This window comes from Pungitius pungitius, chromosome 14, assembly GCF_949316345.1.
Source record: "Pungitius pungitius chromosome 14, fPunPun2.1, whole genome shotgun sequence".
Taxonomy (NCBI): Eukaryota; Metazoa; Chordata; class Actinopteri; order Perciformes; family Gasterosteidae; genus Pungitius; species Pungitius pungitius.
Genome location: NC_084913.1, coordinates 3,041,835 through 3,063,966, shown reverse-complemented (window position 1 = coordinate 3,063,966; position 22,132 = coordinate 3,041,835). Strand labels below are relative to the sequence as shown.

General features: G+C 43.0%; 1 protein-coding gene and 1 long non-coding RNA gene across 2 annotated transcripts; one reads left to right on the top strand and one right to left on the bottom strand.

Moving 5' to 3' along the window:
• The first annotated feature begins 317 nt into the window (after positions 1 to 317).
• On the top strand, positions 318 to 20,468 carry LOC119227677 (uncharacterized). The gene is made up of 5 exons (XR_005121370.2): positions 318 to 595; positions 677 to 803; positions 17,263 to 17,427; positions 17,952 to 18,193; positions 20,168 to 20,468. It is a non-coding gene; the product is annotated as an uncharacterized LOC119227677 (long non-coding RNA).
• Positions 1,117 to 21,066, bottom strand: LOC119227676 (neuroblast differentiation-associated protein AHNAK). Its single transcript, XM_037486680.2, has 7 exons — positions 20,656 to 21,066; positions 17,005 to 17,042; positions 15,677 to 15,781; positions 14,478 to 14,591; positions 14,240 to 14,393; positions 13,813 to 13,973; positions 1,117 to 13,710 (listed from the first exon to the last, which is right to left on the bottom strand). The coding sequence occupies exons 1-7, from the start codon at positions 20,711 to 20,713 to the stop codon at positions 2,047 to 2,049; spliced, it is 12,294 nt and encodes a 4,097-aa protein (XP_037342577.2). The 5' UTR covers positions 20,714 to 21,066; the 3' UTR covers positions 1,117 to 2,046.
• Between the last annotated feature and the right edge of the window lie 1,066 nt (positions 21,067 to 22,132).

Genomic DNA, 22,132 nt, shown 5'->3' with positions numbered 1-22,132 from the left:
GGGGAGAAAAAATCCTGTCCTGGTTTAGAAGATAGTTTAAATGCTAAAAAAGTAAAAATGTACGTTTCATTTTTAAATTTAGCAAATATAGTACTAGCACTATTCACTTTATACAAAAAAAAAACTGTGATGCATTGGTGTATTGAGGCAAAATTATGTTAATTAATTGATCATATGGTCTTAATCCAACTCTGTTTAGCGTATTCCCAACACCGATCTATTTCCTTGATTAAAGACCATCGATCAAAGTTTTGCAGTTTGGAAGTCCGGCTCATGAAGCCACTGTCCGTGAGGGTGGGATTTACGAGGAACACGTTAAGGCAGCACGTATTAGAGCCGAAACGAGCAGCTATTGATGATAAAAATGTAGCTTAATTTGTCTTTTAAATAGCCGAATTGTATACGCTATAACTCGAATTTAAGTGCACACCAATATATTATATATTTATGAGCCTGTTTTATGTAGTTACGATGACATAAACCTAGTGAAGGCTCTGGAATATACATATTTATACATGTAGCTTAGCGTTAGCAATGAAATATTGAAGCTTAAGTCAAGTTAGCTAAAGCTAAGAGGTTCCACTGCGTCTTAATAGTACGTATTAATTAACTTCTCATTTTATCACAAGAACATACTGATAGTGAATATATACTTGTGTGCTGTGTCTCCCTCTAGTGTACAAATACATGGATCCAGCTTCCAATCACAGTGCTTTTGAAGTCATCACGTTGAGCAACGTTAATTAAAGATCGGCTCATCATCAATCAGGAGTTTTCCAATCAACAAACCACCGGTGAAACAGGTAAGCAGATATTTTAAGATATTTTGGGTGAAAACACTATTATCAAAGTAACTTTAAAACCATAAAACTCACTCTAAATCTCCTAAGGCATTCGTTGTGGAGAACAGCCTATTTCTAAACTATAGTGATTCATAATTATTGATGCATTAATGTGTACAATACTTTAATATTGTAAACGGTATTTGAGGCAAATCATCATTATAATTATCACTGCCTGGTAGATAAATGTGAACAATTCTAGGTGATCAAATAGAAGAAACAATAAAAAAAGAAAGACTCAAAATAATTATTCTTTCATCATCAGAGCCAGCCACAAGATAACCGATATGATTTATTTTGCATTAATTTGCAAACACAATGCATCAGAGGAGCAGTAATCAATATGTAACTTCAGAGATCATTAAAAGCTATTTACACAGCCAGTTTAATTAGCCCACTTTGTACATTGATATATTATAAGAGAACAAACTGTTAATATATTCTTCCTGTAGCAAATTAGGTTTTAAGCAAAACGTGAATACAAAATATATAGTTGCAGCAGTACACTTAGTACTAAGCAGTACTAAGCAGTACGCTGTGTTTGATCCCAAGCATTTTCATTATAACATTGTTATTGTTTCTTTACATTTTAGCTTCAGCAACAAGAATATCTCAGTGATACATTTACACATTCATTTATCCATCACATACTGCACTATAGTTTTTTAGGTTGTCTTTACTGTGAACTTTATAGTGAAATCATTGTAAACATATTTCGGAATGTAAGCCTTTAACATTCAACGCTTTTGGAGACAATCATATTCAGATAAACTAAATATTTTTCAATCAAATGCACTGGTGATTATCATCTAATGAATAAGTAGTAATTTGGATCATTGTTGCACATAAAAAATTATGGAAGTATAATATAAGTATAATATAAGTTTTGATGAACAGTAGACATGACTTACTGTTGTCCTGTACCACAATAAGTGAGGGTATTGTGTGTTCTATATAAGTCCTGTTGTAAGTTGCTGTAAGGGACCCAGTCACACCGCCTATCAACGACTTGTCAGTGAGTAGCATGAAGCTGTCTCTTTGGTCGACGACAAGTTAACCCCAGACTCCTGTGATCTTCCGACCCTAAGGGTAAATTATACCCTAACAACCTTTTCCGGTTTTTAAACTGACTTTCTGTCACAGCGGCACTAATGCTGGATCGTGACGGACTGTATCTTCACACGTGATTTAGGCAACATTTATTTCACTCGGTGGCACCGTCGAAGAACCTCATTTTGTCAGAGTGCACCGAGTCTCTCAGTCGCTGAACGGACGAAGCCGTCTCGCCTGAGATGGGCTCAGGGGAGTCGAACCTACGTGTGATTTGTTTCGTAATGACAATTGTTTCTTTGCTTTTGCTTGTTTCACATGATGTTTCTGTGACGAAATGCCTCTCAAAGACCGTTTTCTTGCCGCCGTGTGAACCCTCGGTGGCCCGTGGTGGACCTTCGTCGGGCCCATGTCCTCTGGGAAGGCCTCCCGCTGATTGCATTTGGACTGCAGTCAGGAGTTTGGCACGCTGCGCCTCCGGTGTGGCTTGAATATTCGACGTAATGACGTGAATGTTTCCGGATTTCAGTCTGAGCGTGTCCTCCGACGAGGACGAAACTCCAGACGACAGAATGGTGATTTTCTCAGGCAAGTTGGGCTCAACCGATATCAGCTCAGCCCTGGCGGTGGAAGTGATGATGTTACCGTGCGTCTCTCTTAGCCGTGCGGTAGTGTCGGGGTCCGAGTACTTGACGGTGACTTTGGTCGGAGAAGATGAGGATAGGCCGACGTGCTCGCTTGTCATCGCAGAGCTGATATCAGCGAAGGCGTCTGATGACTGCACAGAACAGGTGGGGCTTATTTCCTCATCCAATGTTTCCCCTTCCGGGCTCTTTTTATCTCTTTCAGAAGTCCTGGCAGGTTCTGATGGGGAGGAAAGGCCAAACTTGGGGAATTTAAACCAGCCGGTTTTCTCTGGACTTTTAGCAGGGTCTTGCTTGGTTACTTTTCCCCTGGTCTCTTCTCGCTTCCCGCTGGGCTCATCAGTTTCATGAACTTCCTTTGAGGTCTCAAGATTTTCTGATGTTTTCGGAACATCATATTCGACGTCTACATTCTTGAGGACCTCACTCAAAGCAAAAGTCACTTTTGGTGATTTGCGCTCTTCTTTTGGCTCAACTTTCATTTCTTGTTGATCTTCTTTGCTTTCAATGTGAACAGGGACATGTTCATCTTCAGGGTTGTTTCTTGAGAAACTCAACTTTGGCATTTTGAAGGATGGTAGTTTGAATTTACTTGGCGAGCCAAGACCCACGGCGTCAGTCTCAATCTTTGGTGTTTCAGAATCTGTTATTGCTGCCGGATGTACATCTGATTTAATATCAGAGCTCAGACCTTTGATGTCGACAGTAACATCCTCCTTAAGTTTAACTACATCGGTTTCAGCTACTTTTTCTGCATTGGGTGCTTCCACAGTTACATCGTAAGTAGCCGCTCCAAATTTAGGCATCTTCAAAGCTGACAATTTAAATTTCATTGATGATCCTTCAACATCTTTTGACTTAACTTCAGAGGCTTTCATTTCCCCAGTAGCTGAAGGTACTTTGACTTCAGTTTGAGGAAATTTGACCTCTGCTTTAACTTCTGGCAGCGAGATCACTGCATCTTCCTGAAAGGTCTTCAACTCTTCTCCAGGTCCTTTTGCTTTTGGAAGTGCAATGCCAAACTTTGGAAATTTAAACTTGCTTCCTTGCTCATCAAGTTCAGATTCAATCGCGGGAGCTTTGATGTGCATTTCAGGTTGTTTTACTATCACTTGTCCCTCTGGAAGAGAAATGTCCACACATGGAAGCTCTGCACTGACTTGGGGTGCTTTGACACTTGACTTTGAAAAAGAGAATCTGGGTAGAGAAAATTTATTTTTCTGTAAGTTTGCATCAGGTTCTGCAACAGATGGCTCTTCCATTAAAATCTCCCCTGAAGGTTGTGGGACGTCTGCTTTGGCCTCTGTTGATGTAACATCAACTTTGGGTTTTTCAAGGTCAACATCTTCATCTGGGATTTTACCACCTGTCTTTGAAAAGGAAAATGTTGGGAATGTCCAATTTGATCGTTTCATCTTGGTTTCTACTTCAACTGTTGGGGAATCTGATGCGGAAATGAAGGCTTCGGGTTCTTTGACTTCAACACTGGGTAGTTTGACCTCAGCTTTTGCTTCTGGTAATGTAACATCTACATCTTTCTTTAATAGGCTTAAATCAATTTCAGGCCCTTTCACTTTTGACATTGAGATACCAAACTTTGGCATTTTAAACTTGCTTCCTGACCCTCCCACTTCACTTCCTTCAGCTTTCACATCTACAGAAAGGCCGTCAATGTTAGGTGTTGTGCCCTCCACTGTACCTCCGCCAATTTTGATCTTTTTGTCCACATCTGGTACATCCACACTGACCTTTGAAGTAGCATCTCCGAATTTGGGCAATGTGAATTTTGGCATTTTAAGTTTTGACGGGGATCCTTCCACGTTACCAGTTGGAGCTTCAATCTCAGGAGTTTTAATTTCCATTGTAGCAGATGCATGTTTTATTCTGGCATCTGGAAGTTGAGCTTCAGCTTTGGCATTGGGTAATGTGACATCTACAGCTTTATTTAATAAGCTCAAATCAATTTCCGGTCCTTTTACTTTTGGCATTGAGATGCCAAACTTGGGCATTTTAAACTTGCTTTCCTGCCTCTCTAATTCTGCATCACCTTCAGGTGGTGAAAGCTCCTCTTCAGGTTGTTTCACTTCCACATCAGTAACTGGGAGACTGACATCAAATTCAAACTCTTTTGCACTTTGCTTTGAAAATGAAAATTTGGGCAATGAAAACCTTGACTTTTTCAATTTAGAATCAAGTTCAGTAGCAGGTGCCCCCTCTATTGAAATACCAGAGGATTCTTCGATATCAATATCTGGAAGATGTACCTCCATTTTGGCCGCTGGTAGTGTAACATCATCTTTTGGGGCATCGAGGTTGACATCACCTTCAGGGCCCTTCATGCTTGTCTTTGAAAAGGAAAACTTTGGCATTGTCCAGCCTGTCTTTTTCAACTTTGCATCACCCTCGATCATTTCTGCCTCTAATACTGAAATAGAACCTAAGGGCTCGTTGTTTTCAACAACAAGGGGTATTACTTCAGCTTTTACTTCTGGTAATTTTAAATTAGCACCATCTTCTTTAATGTCTGCAAGAACCTCTTCAGGAATTTTGACATCACCTCCATCAATATTGATGTCTCCATGCAGATTAGGAGCTTCTATGGTGGCACGTGGAGTTCCAACTCCAAAATTTGGTAATTTGAATGTCGGCATCTTAAATTTTGATGGTGATCCATCTGTAGCTTTGGTTCCAATCTTGATCTGAGGAGCTTTAATTTCTACTTCAGAAGGCGTTTCTTTCAGTTCAACATCAGGTAGTTTGACATCACCTTTGGCTTCTGGTAGAGTTACATCTACATCTTTCATTGATAAACTTAAATCAATGTCAGGCCGTTTCATTTGAGGCCCAGAAAAACTGAGACTTGGGAGTTTGAACTTTCTTCCTTTTCCATCATGTTCAATTGCTGTGTCTTCAATGCCAATGCTGGGTGATGCAACCTCAACTGCAAGAACCTCTTCAGGAATTTTGACATCAGCTCCATCGACATTGATGTCTTCATCCAGATCAGGAGCTTCTATGGTGGCACGTGGAGTTCCAACTCCAAATTTTGGTAATTTGAATGTGGGCATCTTAAACTTTGATGGTGATCCACCCTTTGTCACAATCTTGATCTCAGGAGCTTTAATTTCCACTTCAGCAGAATTTTCTTTCATCTCAACATCAGGCAGTTTGACATTACCTTTGGCTTCTGGTACAGTCACATCTACACCTTTTTTTGATAAACTTAAATCAATGTCAGGCTGTTTGATTTGAGGCCCAGAAAAACCAAAACCTGGAAGTCTGAACTTGCTTCCTTTTACTTCTTGTTCAATTGATGGGTCTTCAATGTCAATGTGGGGTGCTGCAATGTCAATTTCAGGAACCTGTTTGGAAATATCTATGTCTGCTCCTTCGATTTTTACATCTTTGTCAGGCATTTCAATGGTGGCACTTGGAGTACCAAATCCAAATTTTGGTAATTTGAATGTTGGCATCTTGAATTTTGATGGTGATCCATCTGTACCCCTCGTCCTAATCTTGATCTCAGGAGCATTTATTTCTACTTCAGCAGACGTTTCTTTCATTTCAACATCTGGTAGTTTGACATCAGCTTGGGGGTCTGATACAGTCACATCTACATTTTTCTTTGATGAGCTTAAATCAATTTCGGGCCGTTTGATTTGAGGCCCAGAAAAACTGAGACTTGGGAGTTTGAACTTGCTCCCTTTTCCTTCAAGTTCAATTGATGGGTCTTCAATGTCAATGCTGGGTGCTGCAACCTCAACTGCAAGAACCTCTTTGGGAATTTTAATGTCAGCTCCATCGATATTTATGTCTCCATCCAGATCAGGACCTTCTATGGTGGGACGTGGAGTTCCAACTCCAAATTTTGGTAATTTGAATGTTGGCATCTTGAATTTTGATGGTGATCCATCTGTACCCGTCGTCCCAATCTTGATCTCAGGAGCATTTATTTCTACTTCAGCAGACGTTTCTTTCAGTTCAACATCTGGTAGTTTGACATCAGCTTGGGGGTCTGGTAGAGTCACATCTACATTTTTCTTTGATAGGCTTAAATCAATTTCAGGTCGTTTGATTTGAGGCCCAGAAAAACTGAGACTTGGGAGTTTGAACTTTCTTCCTTTTCCATCAAGTTCAATTGCTGTGTCGTCAATGCCAATGTTGGGTGATGCAACCTCAACTGCAAGAACCTCTTCAGGAATTATGACGTCAGCTCCATCGACATTGATGTCTTCATCCAGATCAGGAGCTTCTATGGTGGCATGTGGAGTTCCAACTCCAAATTTTGGTAATTTGAATGTGGGCATCTTAAACTTTGATGGTGATCCACCCTTTGTCACAATCTTGATCTCAGGAGCTTTAATTTCCACTTCAGCAGAATTTTCTTTCAGCTCAACATCAGGCAGTTTGACATTACCTTTGGCTTCTGGTATAGTCACATCTACATCTTTTTTTGATAAACTTAAATCAATGTCAGGCTGTTTGATTTGAGGCCCAGAAAAACCAAAACCTGGAAGTTTAAACTTGCTTCCTTTTGCTTCAAGATCAATTGATGGGTCTTTAATGTCAATAGTGGGTGCTTCAATGTCAATTTCAGGAACCTGTTTGGAAATATCTATGTCTGCTCTTTCGTTTTTGACGTCTTTGTCAGGCATTTCAATGGTGGCACTTGGAGTACCAAATCCAAATTTTGGTAATTTGAATGTTGGCATCTTGAATTTTGATGGTGATCCATCTGTACCCGTTGTTCCAATCTTGATCTCAGGATCTTTAATTTCCACTTCAGCAGAATTTTCTTTCAGCTCAACATCAGGCAGTTTGAAATCACCTTTGGCTTCGGTTACAGTCACATCTACATATTTTTTTGATAAACTTAAATCAATTTCAGGCTGTTTGGTTTGAGGCCCAGAAAAACCAAAACCTGGAAGTTTAAACTTGCTTCCTTTTGCTTCAAGTTCAATTGATGGGTCTTTAATGTCAATGGTGGGTGCTGCAATGTCAATTCCAGGAACCTGTTTGGAAATATCTATGTCAGCTCCTTCGATTTTGACGTCTTTGTCAGGCATATCAATGGTGGCACTTGGAGTACCAAATCCAAATTTTGGTAATTTGAATGTTGGCATCTTGAATTTTGATGGTGATCCATCTGTACCCGTCGTCCCAATCTTGATCTCAGGAGCATTTATTTCTACTTCAGCAGACGTTTCTTTCAGTTCAACATCTGGTACTTTGACATCAGCTTGGGGGTCTGGTAGAGTCACATCTACATTTTTCTTTGATAGGCTTAAAACAATGTCAGGCCGTTTGATTTGAGGCCCAGAAAAACTGAGACTTGGGAGTTTGAACTTGCTCCCTTTTCCTTCAAGTTCAATTGATGGGTCTTCAATGTCAATGCTGGGTGCTGCAACCTCAACTGCAAGAACCTCTTTGGGAATTTTGATGTCAGCTCCATCGATATTTATGTCTCCATCCAGATCAGGCACTTCAATGGTGGCACGTGGAGTTCCAACTCCAAATTTTGGTAATTTCAATGTTGGCATCTTGACTTTTGATGGTGATCCATCTGTACCCGTCGTCCCAATCTTGATCTCAGGAGCATTTATTTCTACTTCAGCAGACGTTTCTTTCAGTTCAACGTCAGGTAACTTGACATCCGTTTCGGGGTCTGGTAGAGTAACATCTACATTTTTCTTTGATAGGCTTAAATCAATGTCAGGCCGTTTGATTTGAGGCCCAGAAAAACTGAGACTTGGGAGTTGGAACTTGCTCCCTTTTCCCTCAATTTCTATTGATGGGTCGTCAATGTCAATGCCTGGTGCTGCAACGTCAAGCAATGTCGGGATCTTAAATTTAGATGGTGATCCATCTCTAGCTTTTATTCCAATCTTGATCTGAGGAGCTTTAATTTCTACTTCAGAAGACATTTCTTTTAGTTCAACATCAGGAAGTTTGACATCACCTTTGGCTTCTGGTAGAGTTACATCTGCATCTTTCATTGATAAACTTAAATCAATGTCAGGCTGTTTGATTTGAGGCCCAGAAAAACCAAAACCTGGAAGTTCAAACTTGCTACCTTTTGCAAGTTCAATTGATGGGTCTTTAATATCAGTGGTGAATGCCTCAATGTCAATTTCAGGAATTTTAACATCAGCTCCATCGATTATGACTTCTTTGTCGGGCACTTCAATGGTGGCACTTGGAATTCCAACTCCAAATTTTGGTAATTTGTATGTTGTCATCTTAAATTTGGATGGTGATTCCTCTGTACCCTTTGTCCCATCTTTGATCTCAGGAGGTTCAATTTCCCCTATAGCAGAAGTTCCTTTCAGCTGAAAATGAGGGAGTTTGACATCAGCTTTGGCTTCTGGTAGAGTCACATCTGCATCTTTTTTTGATAAGCTTAAATCAATGTCAGGGTGTTTTATTTGAGGCCCAGAAAAACTGAGACTTGGAAGTTTAAACTTGCTTTCTTTTCCATCAAGTTCAGTTCCGGTAGTTTTAAAATATATTGATGGGTCTTTAATGTCAATACTGGGTGCTGCAATTTCAACTGCAAGAACCTCATCAGGGGTTTCAATTTCAGCTCTATCAATGTTGACCTCTTTGTTGGTCACATCGATGATGGCACTTGGTGAACCAAATCCAAATTTAGGTAATTTCAATGTTGGCATCTTATATTTTGACGGTGAACCTTCAGTACCCTTTGTTTCAATCTTGAGCTTAGGAGCTTTGATTTCCACTTGAGGTTCTTTCTCTGGTAGTTCCAATTCCTCTCTGTTCACTTCCACATTTCCCTCTGGGATTGGAGCATTGAAATCCTGAAGATTGGCGTCAACTTCTGGGGCTTTGACACTTGTTTTTGAAAAAGAAAATCCGCGCAGTGAAAACCTGTTTTTTTTCTGTTTTGCATCTACCTCAACACATGGCTGTTCTATCACAACGCCAGCTGAGGGTATTTTGACGTGAAGCTTTGGCAGATGGACCTCTGCCTTAACTCCTGGTTCATCAACATCTGTGCGTGGTGCAGGAAAGTCAAGCTCAGCGCCATCAATTGTGATTTCTTTGTCTATTTCAGGTATTTCAGTGCTTAAATTAGAAGCAGCTCCAAATTTAGGAAATTTGAATGTGGGCAATTTAAATTTTGATGTTGATTCTTTCACACTGCTTGTTTGAGTTTCAGTCCCAGGAGCTTTGATTTCCACTTCAGTAGACATTTCTTGGAGTTCCACATGAGGGAGATTGACTTTACCTTTGGCTTCTGGTAATGAGATGTCTACATCTTTTTTTGATGAGCTTAAATCAATTTTAGGTCCTTTTATTCCTGGCATTGAGATTCCAAACCTTGGCATTTTGAACTTGCCTCCTTGTCCATCTATTTCTGCTTCACACTCTGCTGGTTTCATATCAACAGCAATTTTAGGAGCTTCCGGGAGTTTAACCTCAGATTCAGCCTGTGGTAGTGTCACATCTACGTATTTCTTTGAGAAACTTAAGTCAATTTCAGGTCCTTTTACTTTTGTGATTCCAAACTTTGGCATTTGGAACTTGCCTCTGTGTCCTTCAAGTTCACTGCCGGTCTGCAAAGGATTGATTTCCATTTCGGGATTTTTATCCTCCATCTTAGCCCCTTGTATCAAGACTTCTGCTTTTCCAAGACTGGCATGAATTTTAGGGGCTTCTGGATGTTTGACTCCAACTGTTATCGGTTGGTGAGGGACATTCATGTCTTTCTTTGATGAGCTCGAGTCAAATTCTGGCCCTTTTACTTTTGGCATTTTGATTCCAAACTTTGGTATTTTTAATCTTTCTTCTCGTCCATCAAGTTCATCATCAGTCTGCACAAAGTGCATTTCCATGTCAGGCCTTATAATGTCCATCTTAGCCTCTGGAATCGAAACATCTACTTTTCCAAGTTCAACCTTTGCATCAACGTTGTCTTTCTCTGGTAGGCTTGAATCAATTTTTTGTCCCCTCACTTTTGGCATGGAAAAACCAAGATGAGGCATTTTATTCTTGCTTCCTATGTCCTCTTGTTCAGCTCCCGTAGTCTTCATATCCATTGAAGGGCCCTCAATGTCAATGCTGGGTGCTGCAATGTTAATTGCAGACCCTTCTTCAGGGATATCCATAGCAGCTCCATCAATTTTGACATATTTATCCATTTCAGGTACTTCTACAGAAAGGTTTGGCGTTCCAACTGCAATTTTTGGTAGTTTGAACATCGGCATCTTAAATTGTGATGGTGATATTTCTGTACTTTTTTCAGGAGATTTAATTTCTACCTTAGCAGTGGGTTCTTTCATTTCAACTTCAGGGACTTTTACTTCAATTTTGGGTTCTGCCGGCATGACATCTAAATCTTTCCTCGATAAGCCAAAGGTAATTTCAGGCCCTTGAACTTTTGGCATTGACATTCCCAACTTTGGCATTTTAAACTTGCTTCCTTGCATGTCAATTTCAACATCACTTTGCAAAGGCTTCATTTCTAAATCTGACTTTTTAACTTGCACTTTCATCTCCGGAATCAAGACTTCTTTTCCATGACCTGCATCAATTTGAGGGGATTTTGGGAGTTTGATTTCAGCACTGGTTTCTGATAGTGTGACATCTACATCTTTCTTTGTTGAACTTAAATTAATTTGAGGCCCTATTACTTTAGGCATAGAGAACCTGAGATGTGGCATTTTAAACTTGCTTCCCTTACCCTCCTGATCTGGTCCTATTGCTTTCGAATCTATTGATTGACCCTCAATCTCAACACTAGGTGATTCAATGTTAACTGCAGGCCTGTCAATGTCAGCTCTGTCAATCTTGACATCTTTGTTCGTGTCAGATACTTCCACAAACATGTTTGGAGTACTAACTTCAACTGTTGGCTTCCTAAATTTTGATGTCGATATTTTAATATCCTGTTCATAAATCTCTGGGGTTTTGCCCTCAACTGTAATACCCAGATTCTTTGTGAAATCAACGTCTTTTTTTGATAGACTTGAGTCAATTTTAGGTTCCTTCACCTCTGGCATGGAGATGCAGAGATTTGGAAGATCGAATTCAACACTTTTCCCCCCCATTTTAAGTGTTTTTAACTCAGCCTCATCAATGTTTATGTCCTCATTTGCATGTGGCACATTTACGCTGATGTCCGGAGTTCCTTCTTCAATTTCTGGTAGTTTGAATGTCTCCTTGCTGGCTTCATCAACTTTTACTTCTCCTCCGACATCTGGACAGGGGATGTGAGCATTAAGATTAACACCGAAACCTGAAAGCTTAACCCCGCCATCCTTTATGACTGGTGAACCTTCGACTGAATCAATGTATTCTATTCCTTCCATTTCAGGTATTTTGACATCCAATGGGACTCCTTCAATCTCATTTCTTGTTTCTGTCTTTGGAGTTTCTTCCCCTTGGAGGAATATAGTTCTTTCTCCCATTATGTTGTCCACTTTTTGCTCAGAGATATTTTGTTTTGGTAAGTAAATTCCAACGTCAGGGATCTTAATGTCTGGTTTTGTAATTCCAAAGCTGGGCATTGTTACAATTTCCCTCTTTGTTTTGAATGTTGCTGCTGATGTGTATTCAGACTTGATGCCTTCTTGGCCTTGTGTTTCTTGTGTCTGAAGGATGGCTTTTTCTTGAGCGGTTTCTTTTCCAGGTATTATGATATGTTCTCTTTTATAAACCTCTTCGTCACTTTTTCTGTTTGGCTCGGCTTTGTATTCCTTTCCAGGCTTCTTTGAATCCACCTGGGTCACGGTTAAAATTTCCTCCGAGGCTAAATAATCAGGTCTGATCTTTGGTAATTTCATTGTAGTCTTGGAGAAGTCTGGAGAGCCAGTAACTTCAAACTTACTCAAGTGTGCGTCGTGTTTTGTTTTAGTGGGTGTTTTCACAGATATTCTTTGTGCATTTGCGTCGATGACAGTAATTTCTTCAGGAATAGGCATTCCACTAGTGTCAACCTTTGGTAGCTTAAATCCAGGCAATTTTGAAACTGCCTCTTTCACTCGGTCGACATCAATTAACATTTGTACACTTTCAGCTTGAATGTCCTCATGATGTCCAGTAAAAACTGTTTTAGGCTCTTTCATTTTTTTGGGTCTGGTCCTCTTGGACATGTCCTCCATGCCTGGAATCTCAATGTCTTCACGTTTGGGAAGTTTTGTTCTGGGAATCCTTTTTGTCAGTTGCTGATAAGGATCTTCTTGATCTTCTGCATTCACTTTTGTGATGGTTTCCTCACTGGCGATGTCACGGAAGCCTATTTTAGGCAGTTTGAATGTTGGATCTTTCTTTGTTTCCTGTTTCGGTTTAACATCCTTACCTTTCTTTGTTTTCTCTGAGCCTTTCTGCGGAGATTTTTGTATTAATGCAACGTTAGATATCTCAAGTTCCCCCTGTGATACGCTCATTTTAATCACTTGGTTGTTGGCATCAAGTTGATTTCCCAGTAGTTTTGTGTGTGATTCCGATTTTCCGATTTCAGGTTTGTCTGCTTTTTCAACACTTCCCCCGAGCGTCCTCAATCTTTTTGGAGAGGATTTTGCTTTTGTATCTTTCTTGTGCGATTTATCCTTCCCCAAAATCTTCATTTTCAATTGAGACAGTTCTCTCTTATTTTTCTTCCCATCGGGGGACTTGATACCAGAGGAATCTTCTTGACCTGTCAGAGCCATGGTTAGATCTTCGGTTTTCCAAGAGCTAGCTATAGTGATGAGTTCCACCTTGTGTGAAACACTTTGAACTTCAGTCAGTTCTTGATCAAGTCTCACGTCCTCCACTTCATTCGGGTCCTCTGTCACGTATACTTGAGGTGTTTCTCCTGAGGGGCTTTCAAGGCACTCAGGCGAAGCCATCTGAGCAGATGCCGGTGCGTCAGTGTCCTGGTCTTCCGATGAACTGACTCTGCCTCTCTTTTTTAGACCAGAAAGCTTTATTTTATGCTTCTTCTTGCCTTTTAGAGCATCCTGGGATTTGATAGGGGACTCTGTGTCACTTGTAGTGGGACTGAGCTCGAGCTTCTTCTGCTCGTCGGCCTCGGAGGAGCTGTGCGACCGTGTGAAACGGGACTTGCGTCCTTTTCCAAAAGAGGGAAACTTAGGCCATGAAATGCGGGCTTCGGCACGCCTTTTGGTTTTCCCTTGCTCCCTCATTTCTGGAGCGTAGACGTCTTCCTCCTGATAAGCAACAGAAAAAGGAAAAATGTCATTTTTATGCCCCCCCTCAAATGGTGTTTTTTTGTTTCCCACAAAGAGTCTCGACAACGTGAAAATAGTTACAGGGATGACGTCGGATTCGATGGCTGATTCAGTCTCTGTGACGTCTGGTTTGCGCTTCAGGCAGAGCTTCACTTTGTACGCCTGAGAGTGCTCCAGAATCTGAATGGCGTCCTCGTACGACACGTTGTCAAAGTACACAGTGGCGCTCAGGAGCTGATCACCTGCGTAAACAAGAGGAAAACTTTCCAGAAGCACAGATAGCTGCAGGGTCTGTGTGCTACAGGGGAATCATATCAACAGAAATACTTCCACAAGCTTCTTTGGGTTAATGGAATGTCATTCGTATCCATAGAAATGTCGATAAACAACAATATCCACAGTAGATACTTGTAATAGGATTTTAAATTCAAAGAATTTGGACAACATTCTAAACAGGAGAAAATAAAATGCTGCTATGATTGCTTCTCATTTCCAAATGGTAGTTTACCTTCTTTCAGTTCTAGACTTTTTGAGGCAGGTGACTCCGGTACCACCTCCTTAATGAAGATTCCCTCTTTGCCCCCTCCGCCATAGACCAGACCTTCTGCACATCCGCCTTTGGCCGTTTTCACTATCACTCCAGATTCGGGACAGTGATCTTCCTGCACGAACACAAATCGAAGTAGGCCTGGATTGAATCCTTTTCCCCGGAGTTGGGCTGTTGTCACAGAGAGGGAATATCTCACCTTCAGTTTGCTCATCTTCGAAGTTGAACGCTTTTCAAACATGGACCCGAGCCCAGACTTCTTAGTCTTCTTTCCACTCCCTCTCTTGTGGTGCGGGTCATGCTCCGCTTCACACTGAAAGAGAAATAGAAGGAAATTGGAATTCTAACTGAACACAAAAAACAGACGAGCTGTAAAAAGCGTTTCCACCGAGAGGAGAGCTAATGCGCACACGTTCTTCCATGGAAGTAGCTGAGTCTGGATCAATATTTCAATATGCAACAACAAACAAAACAGAAAGCCGATCTTAAACCTTGCTTTTGTTGACTGGACACAAATACAAAGCCATACATCTGATGGGGTCAATGATGACGCTCAATTATCATTTTGTGCACTCAATAGAGTTTCATTTCATTCACATGACGTTGTGTTTATGGGACAAATGCAAACAAAAGGATACTTCAACCTTTAAAGAACCATTTGTGTATTACTTTCTCACCGCGTTTTACCTGGAATTCTTGAAGAAAACCTTTTTTTCCCGCTCGGATCCACGGTGAAAGCAGTAAAAGAATCTCCTGCACGTGATCACAGTGCCTGTGTTGGGAAAGTAGTGAGCGTGCGACTGGAAGAACGAGATTTGGATTGTAGCGCGTTTGGGTGAGAGTTTGTTCTTTTAACACCACCATGTGTAAACATCGTGATTCAGACTTCACTGGGATCGCGACGTGGGATTTGATTGTCTCCAATGGGTGAGGCCTATTACAAAGTAACTAATAGAACATCTAATCAAACACAGAATACAATGTTATCTTTGATTAATTGCCGACACTTATGCGGCCCACTTTCACAGGTTACTGTTCTACTCATTAAATACTCTCCTCCATATTTCGATTTTGGCCTTCGAATAGCTCCATGTGATTATAAATGACCCAAATACACAGGCCTGCTTCTCTTGGTCATAAGCTTATTTTTCTAACTTCCACAGGTGTTGAAGTAGCCCGTAGAATGAGCCTGTGTGTTTGCTAACTGTTTTAAGTAACCAGGTCACAGCCTCTGGCAGCCAAATTTCTTAAACGTCACCATAAAGGTTTCACCATTCGAGGTGAGAAATGAAATGAAACCCAGTGATCTGTGCTGGATGTGGATCTGTGAACTGAATACTTGGTTATTTAAATGCATGTAAACATGGTTGTAGTTGTTGTTGTGTTGGAGCTGCGTACCTCTTTGTCACTGTCACTGTATTTTTCGGTTTCGGGGTACTCCTCGACGGGGGACGATCCTTGAGGCCGCGGTCTCTCCGTGAACTGAGATGGCTCGTCACATGTCTGCAGGGAAAAAAACATGTTAAAATGTTGCTTGGTTTCCAACAGAGGTCGATGTGGTGGAAATATTCTATCCCGATCACAGACTGTACGTAAGAATAAGGGGACGTAGTCATGGCGATGTTGTTCATCGGTTTCTGGACGGAGGTTTTTAAGTTTTGATTTAGCAGATTTCAGCGTTGCGGTCTAACTATAATACTGCCTTTGCCGCGTTGCTGTTTTTTAGCTACAAAAAAAACGGAAGTGACAGCATCTGTAATGCGGAGGAGCGATGTAGAGACGGCAACGTGTCAATCACAGTAAGCCCCGCCCTAAAGCATCCCCTGCTTTGTGGTCTGTTTGGAACATCATTTACTAAATGAACATCATGGTGTATTGAAGAAGAGACCAAGTGAGAGCATGAATTCATGTTTGCAATGTTTACTGAGGGAATCAATCAAGAGAGAAGTGGGACCAGAGGAGTCGCCCCCTGGTGGATATTCAAAAGAATGCAGGTTTTAAGACCTGATCCCGATATAATTCCTTTTTGTAAATCACAAGTGCGTCAACTCAACATGTGATTTCATCACAATACGTTTCTATTGAAAAAACATTAATGATCATATTAAGTCATCTCAAGCGAGAACAGCGTCTCCTTTTTTTCAGCTACCTGGAAAACAGTTTTATTGTTTAAAATCCCACCACTGTGCCAGCTTGTGGAGAGAACTGTATGAGAAATAGTGTGATAACGCCTCGCAATGCCAGAGGAAGCACTGCGTGGGCAATTTGCTGTGTGGCATTTAATGATTGTCACATTAGTAGTGTGTTGGCTGGTCCGTCAGTCTAACAGCAAAACAGCTCTAAAATAATTGCATTTATTCTCAGATAATTTGGTACAGATACACAGATTACTCTCAATGATCTCTTAATTTTCACCACTAGATTAGAAAAGTCCCGTCAGCCTCAGACATCACGCTGTGATTAATGCTAAAACAAGTAAGTAGCCTTTTATACCTATTATTGACCCACGTTTTTTTTCAGCAGCTAATGAGTAGCAAGTCGACTTCCATTCACATCCTATCAATGAATTAAGCTTATCGGCTCACATAGTTGGCCTTTAGGTCGAGCACATTGTAAATAGTAAGCTGTGCCACACCGAACGGTTCCCTCGACGTGTCACATATTTAATCAACAGGTCAACAGATGTCCTGTTTGAGGCTGAGAGACACGATCAACGAGTCACTCACCGAGTCGTCCTCTGGTGCCCTCAGCCTTCGACCGGCTCCTGTTGACAGGAAACACAGAAAAAAAGACATAAATACCCAAATAAGTGCTGCCATGACAACTGCTTACAATAGAAGTGCCTAGTAAGAAGTAGAGCTTCATTCAGTTGTAAGTTCGATATTACTTGATTTTATCGTCGGCCGTTGTGTTATTCAGTTTTGTTACGTGAATGAATGAAAAGCAACATTCTTTCTTCTTGCACTTTCTGTTTGTATTTCCAGCAGCGAGGCTGCAGACCTCCGCGCCGCTCTGACTCCTGCAGTCGTTTGGAGACACCGGAGCCGACCACGGGACTCTTTAGAGTTCTTCCCGGCAGCGATTCCCCCGGGAACCCGGTGCTAAGTGATCCGCTGCATCGATCCGAATGAGACTCAAAGGCCCGGGTGGTCAGTCCGATTATTAGTAGTAGTATTATTACTCGCACTGACACTTGACCTCTGTTTGATTTGAATCCAGTTGAACCAGTTTGATCTGAGCTTCATTATATCACACATTATAGATCAAATATATAAACATAACTCAAATGTTTGTTTTCTGGCTTTAGTCCTCGTTGTCTCATGAATTCATATTCAATTCGTATCATTAATCAGCGGATGTTTCGCTGTAAATTAGTATCAAATAACTGCGGTTGGACTCACAGGCCTCCAGAGCCTCAACATTTACAAACACAACAAGAAGAAGTGATTTAGTAGAAAGAAAGACTAAACTTAACATGAAGTAATCTGGAAAATAACTTGGATTCAGTATTTATTTAGAAACCCTGAAAAGTTCTATAAATGTTCAGCAACCTTCCATCACAGTGTTGAAGATAAGTGCTGCTTTAACGTGTCTCATGTGCCGAGCCGCTGGGTAAAGTGCATTAGGAGGCATTTAAGACTCCTCCGGTTTCAGGGTGTGTTTCCTCCTCCAGGTTTGATGAACCCAGAAAGTTTGAGCAGCTTATCGAACGGCATCCGCGACACTCAAAATGATCCCGAGGCGGCGCCTGTTGACGATGGTCAACAACAACAACAACAACAAAAGCCTCTGTGGGCGTCCGGCTCCCAGGGCGCAGTGTGTGGAATCAAAGGACTCGCCTACCTGCCTCCGCCGCTCGTTTAGCCCCCCGGAGAAGAGACGGAGGCTTTGAACATGTCCCACCGAGTGTCAGAGGTGACTCGCCGGGTCTCGGGTGGACGAAGGAGGCGGGGCGCTCGCGGTCAGACATCCCCTCGCCTGAACTCGTGTTCCCTCCCAAACGGAATTAACTTAACTTAATCACGTTGTGATGTTGACTTTGCACCAGCCTAAAGAAAACACTTCAATTCACATTTCTCAATACCAGCCCTACTTAAAGGGGAAGAACACCTTGATTAATCCTGTGTGTACTTTGAAATACAAGCAAAGCCACAAACCTGATATGTTATAAAGACTTGATGTTATGAATGAAATGAAACAAAACACTTTTATTTAACTAGAATTGAAGGTAATGAATCAAGAGGCACTTGATGGAATCTGGTGGAATTGTTGTATTTCACATCAGCCTTAATCAAAAAAATGTGCATAAACACCCTAAACGCATTACATCAATGTCAATATTAGCATGTTAGCAAGCTGGTGTTAGCTTTGCTCACAGCTCCCGGAGATTCGTTGCGTCCGTGTTTGCGTGAAGGATTGAAGGCTCTGCTGACTGGACGCTGCGTTTCTCGAGTGATTCACCACTTCATTCAGCCGGGCGTCCAGTGATCCTAACGCTCCCAACTCCTTTCTCAAATATTTGTCATGTGGGCGCAGCCGAGGGCCTGATAACGGCTCCCACTGCTCACAGAAAATGTCAAAAATGAAATCGAACCGTAGACGTGTCTGACTAGTCACAGATTACACTCTGATGGGCCCGTGATGGTCGGATTAAGACGCCTTTAGTGGGGCGCATCCTGCATGATTCATATTCGGGTTTTGCTGCAGCTTCGGATTCTTGGGTGTGGCACCGCGACCGGTGTGTCATCGACAACATCCCACACATGCACTACCCCCCCCCCCCCCCGAAAGCACCATAAAAACCCAGACTCATCGTGGCAGCAGCTTCTCCTCAGCTCCTCTGCTCCACTTTGTGTTTCCTGTTGAAAAACACCTGGAAGCCCCCCCCCCTGCCCCCCCCCTGTGTTTTTGTGCGAGCTGACACAAGCTCCTTTTCACTAGAAGTCTGTTTGTTTGCATCCAGATGGTAATCAGATTTGAGTGAACGAAGCAAAGATTAGATTTTCTGTACGGATTAGACGAACATGAGACCGCATGCTTTCCATCTAACGAATGTGCTGCAAACATCTCATCTTCATGTTCCTGTACACGTTATTATTTAGGGCGGGGGAGGGGGGTTGCAAACAGCCAGCAGGCCTGCAGCGCGGAGGGAATCATTTGAGTCGCTCAAAGTCGTTCACTGACATCGACCACGTTTGGTTTCTCTTTAATGACGGTAAACCAAGAAGCAGACTGACTCCTCGGGCCCTGAGTGACAGCAGCGTCACATTGAAACCATCTCAGGGGCGGGACATTGATTCAAGAGGAGGGTTTGCTCCACTGCTGAGCCCATCGGCCTCTCTGTCTGCCCCCCCCCCAGCAGTGAGCTAAGCTCTCTCTCTCTCTCTCTCTCTCTCTCTCTGTCTCTCTGACCTTGAGCGCCACCTGAAGCTTCTGACGGCAACGCAAACCTCTCTTATAAAAACAAGCAGCAGCCGAATGAGAATCGTGGGTAAAAGGAACGTAAAAACATACAGCCAACTTCAACACAAGCCCAAAGTGATGCACAACAACAATGTTTTTACTATCATTGTACTGTGATGAACACAGAGCCAAAGTAGTGTAATGACGAGGTTCATGGATTCCAGGGGGAGGGGTGGTGATGCTCTGCTTAAATCATCCACCCGTCATGTCAGTGATGCTGCGCCCTGTTGGATTCATTCTGATCTCCAGAAGCTCCTCAGAGCGACTCGTACCAACCGTCGGGAAAATATACAAGAGAATAAAACACAAATGTGTAAATTACATCTCCAGGAACTATTTCCAGGGAAATGTAATAAATCCTTTTTTTCACAGATTTCCCATTTAAACGTTACAAATTAATCAAAAACATTTCTATTTCTTTCTCAGATCACAAGCAGGAACACGTCTCACATTGGAATCACTTTCACCAGCTGCAGCGATGCTCCGATGTCGTTTATTTACACCATCAAAACATCCGTGAGACGGAACCACGAAGGTAGAACATCTTCCCCAACTTACTAACGCCCGTCTATTCTTAAATAAACTTCTCCTGCTTGTTTTACTACGTCAACGGTTGCAGCTTCTCTTCCCTCCTTCACACAAAAACTGCAGCTTTAAAGCAGGAAAACCATTTTTAGGAGTTTTTTCTCTCTCGCTTTATCTCTGCCTCCCATTTCAGCCTCTGCTTCAAACACTCAGCAGGGAGGGGGTGGGGGGGTGGGGGGGGGCACCATCGACAAACACTCCTGCAGACACACCCTGCAACACAACTCAGCATCAGCACCAGCGCACTCACACAGACGCAACCCTTCTGCTTGGGGGGGGGCACACACAAAGTCACAGAGGGAGGAGAGAGCGGAGTGAAAGATGCCCACCCGTCCCTGAGGAGGCGGCCTGCCAGTTGGGGAACGCCAGGTGGAAGCAGTCGCACATGGTGGCAGCGGAGGCGGCGTCCCGGGCCGGAGGGACGGACGGAGGCTGCTGCTGCTGCTGCTGCTGCTGGTGGTGGCGGAGGGCGAAGCAGGTGGTGCTGCTGTTGTCGCCGCTGCCTGCCCTCCCGGCTCGTCTTGAGTCAGCCCGTCTGTGTGTGTGTGTGTGTGTGTGTGTGTGTGTGTGTGTGTGAGTGCAGGTCGCTGGGCGCCGGCGAGGGATGAGTCGCAGAAACAACCGGAGGAGAGAGGAGGGAGAGCGAAGCTGCTTCTCCACCGACTGAAGGAAACTCCCTCGCTTGCCCCCGCCAACATGGACCTGAAGCGCAGCGCGCTAACTTAATTATGGGAGGAGACTCACAGATCTCCTCCCCCCCCCTCCCTCCCTCCCTCCCTCCCTCCTTACCCCTCGCCTCGGTCTCACCCATCGGCCTGACCGGACAGAGGCGGCCACGATGTGGGCTTCTCCATCGCCATGGAGACTGGGCTGGTCCCAGCTGGGGGGGCGGGGGGGGGGGGGGGGGTTAAACTAGCGCCCCCGTTCTCCCGTCTCCATCTCCTCCTAAGATCAGCAGGTGGTTCTTTGACACTCACTGGGAGGCCTCCAGTTGGCCCAGAACACCAGTTATACGCCATAAATAGTAGAGTATAATTCTAAATAATAGTTAGTGGATCATGAATTAGAGATGCTAATGTGGGAATGAGGAAAAACTGCTTCAAAGATCTGCTTCCATTGTTCTCTTGTGATCAGACACATATCACCTGTGTTTCAGGAGACAAACGGATCCTTTGCTGACCAACACAAGGTTTCTGTGGACATTGATCTGTCATCGATTGATTGGATGTTGCCTGGTGAAATGTGAGCATCTTTTTCCTCCAATAACAGCATTTATTTTCACGCATTTCACGGATCAAAAGAAACATCAAACAATGAATAAACGATGACCAGATAAACCAGATTACTTGGTCATTAGTTACTTGGTGAGTTACTTGCTTCTCGCTCGTTTGAGGCCCCCCCGGGAGCCTCTCAGTAGTTTTACTTTATACCAACTCAAGGTTGGACTATCGAAGCCTTTTTCCCTGAAACGCACACGTGACTTAAGGGGAGACGCAGGTTAAGAGCTCTGTGATCGATGCAGCCGAGGCGTCCTCCTCCCGGTTGGCGGGGGTGGGGGGGGGGGGGGGGGGGGGGGAGGGACGCCTCTCTTCTGGGATGCTCGTGATAAGTGATGTTTGGGCCGAGCAGCCGTGCATTAGACGGGCCGAGCGCTCGGGGGATCGATAGCGCAGGAAGGCGGCGCAGGTGTCAGGTGGCTTGTGTTGTGCGTTTTTTTTGTGTGTCTGCCCCTGCAGCGCTCCACGCCGTATGAGCCAGAACAGACAACCCGGTTCATTCCCAGATGCATAATGACTCATTTTAGGC

Coding starts and splice junctions, on each gene's coding strand:
- LOC119227676 (XM_037486680.2), bottom strand. CDS start 20,713: ATGTGCGACTGCTTCCACCTGGCGTTCCCCAACTGGCAGGCCGCCTCC. Junction 17,043..20,655: donor GGCCGCCTCCTCAGGGACGG/GTGGGCATCTTT, acceptor TCCTGTCAACAG/GAGCCGGTCGAAGGCTGAGG. Junction 13,711..13,812: donor TCGAATCCGACGTCATCCCT/GTAACTATTTTC, acceptor GTTGCTTATCAG/GAGGAAGACGTCTACGCTCC.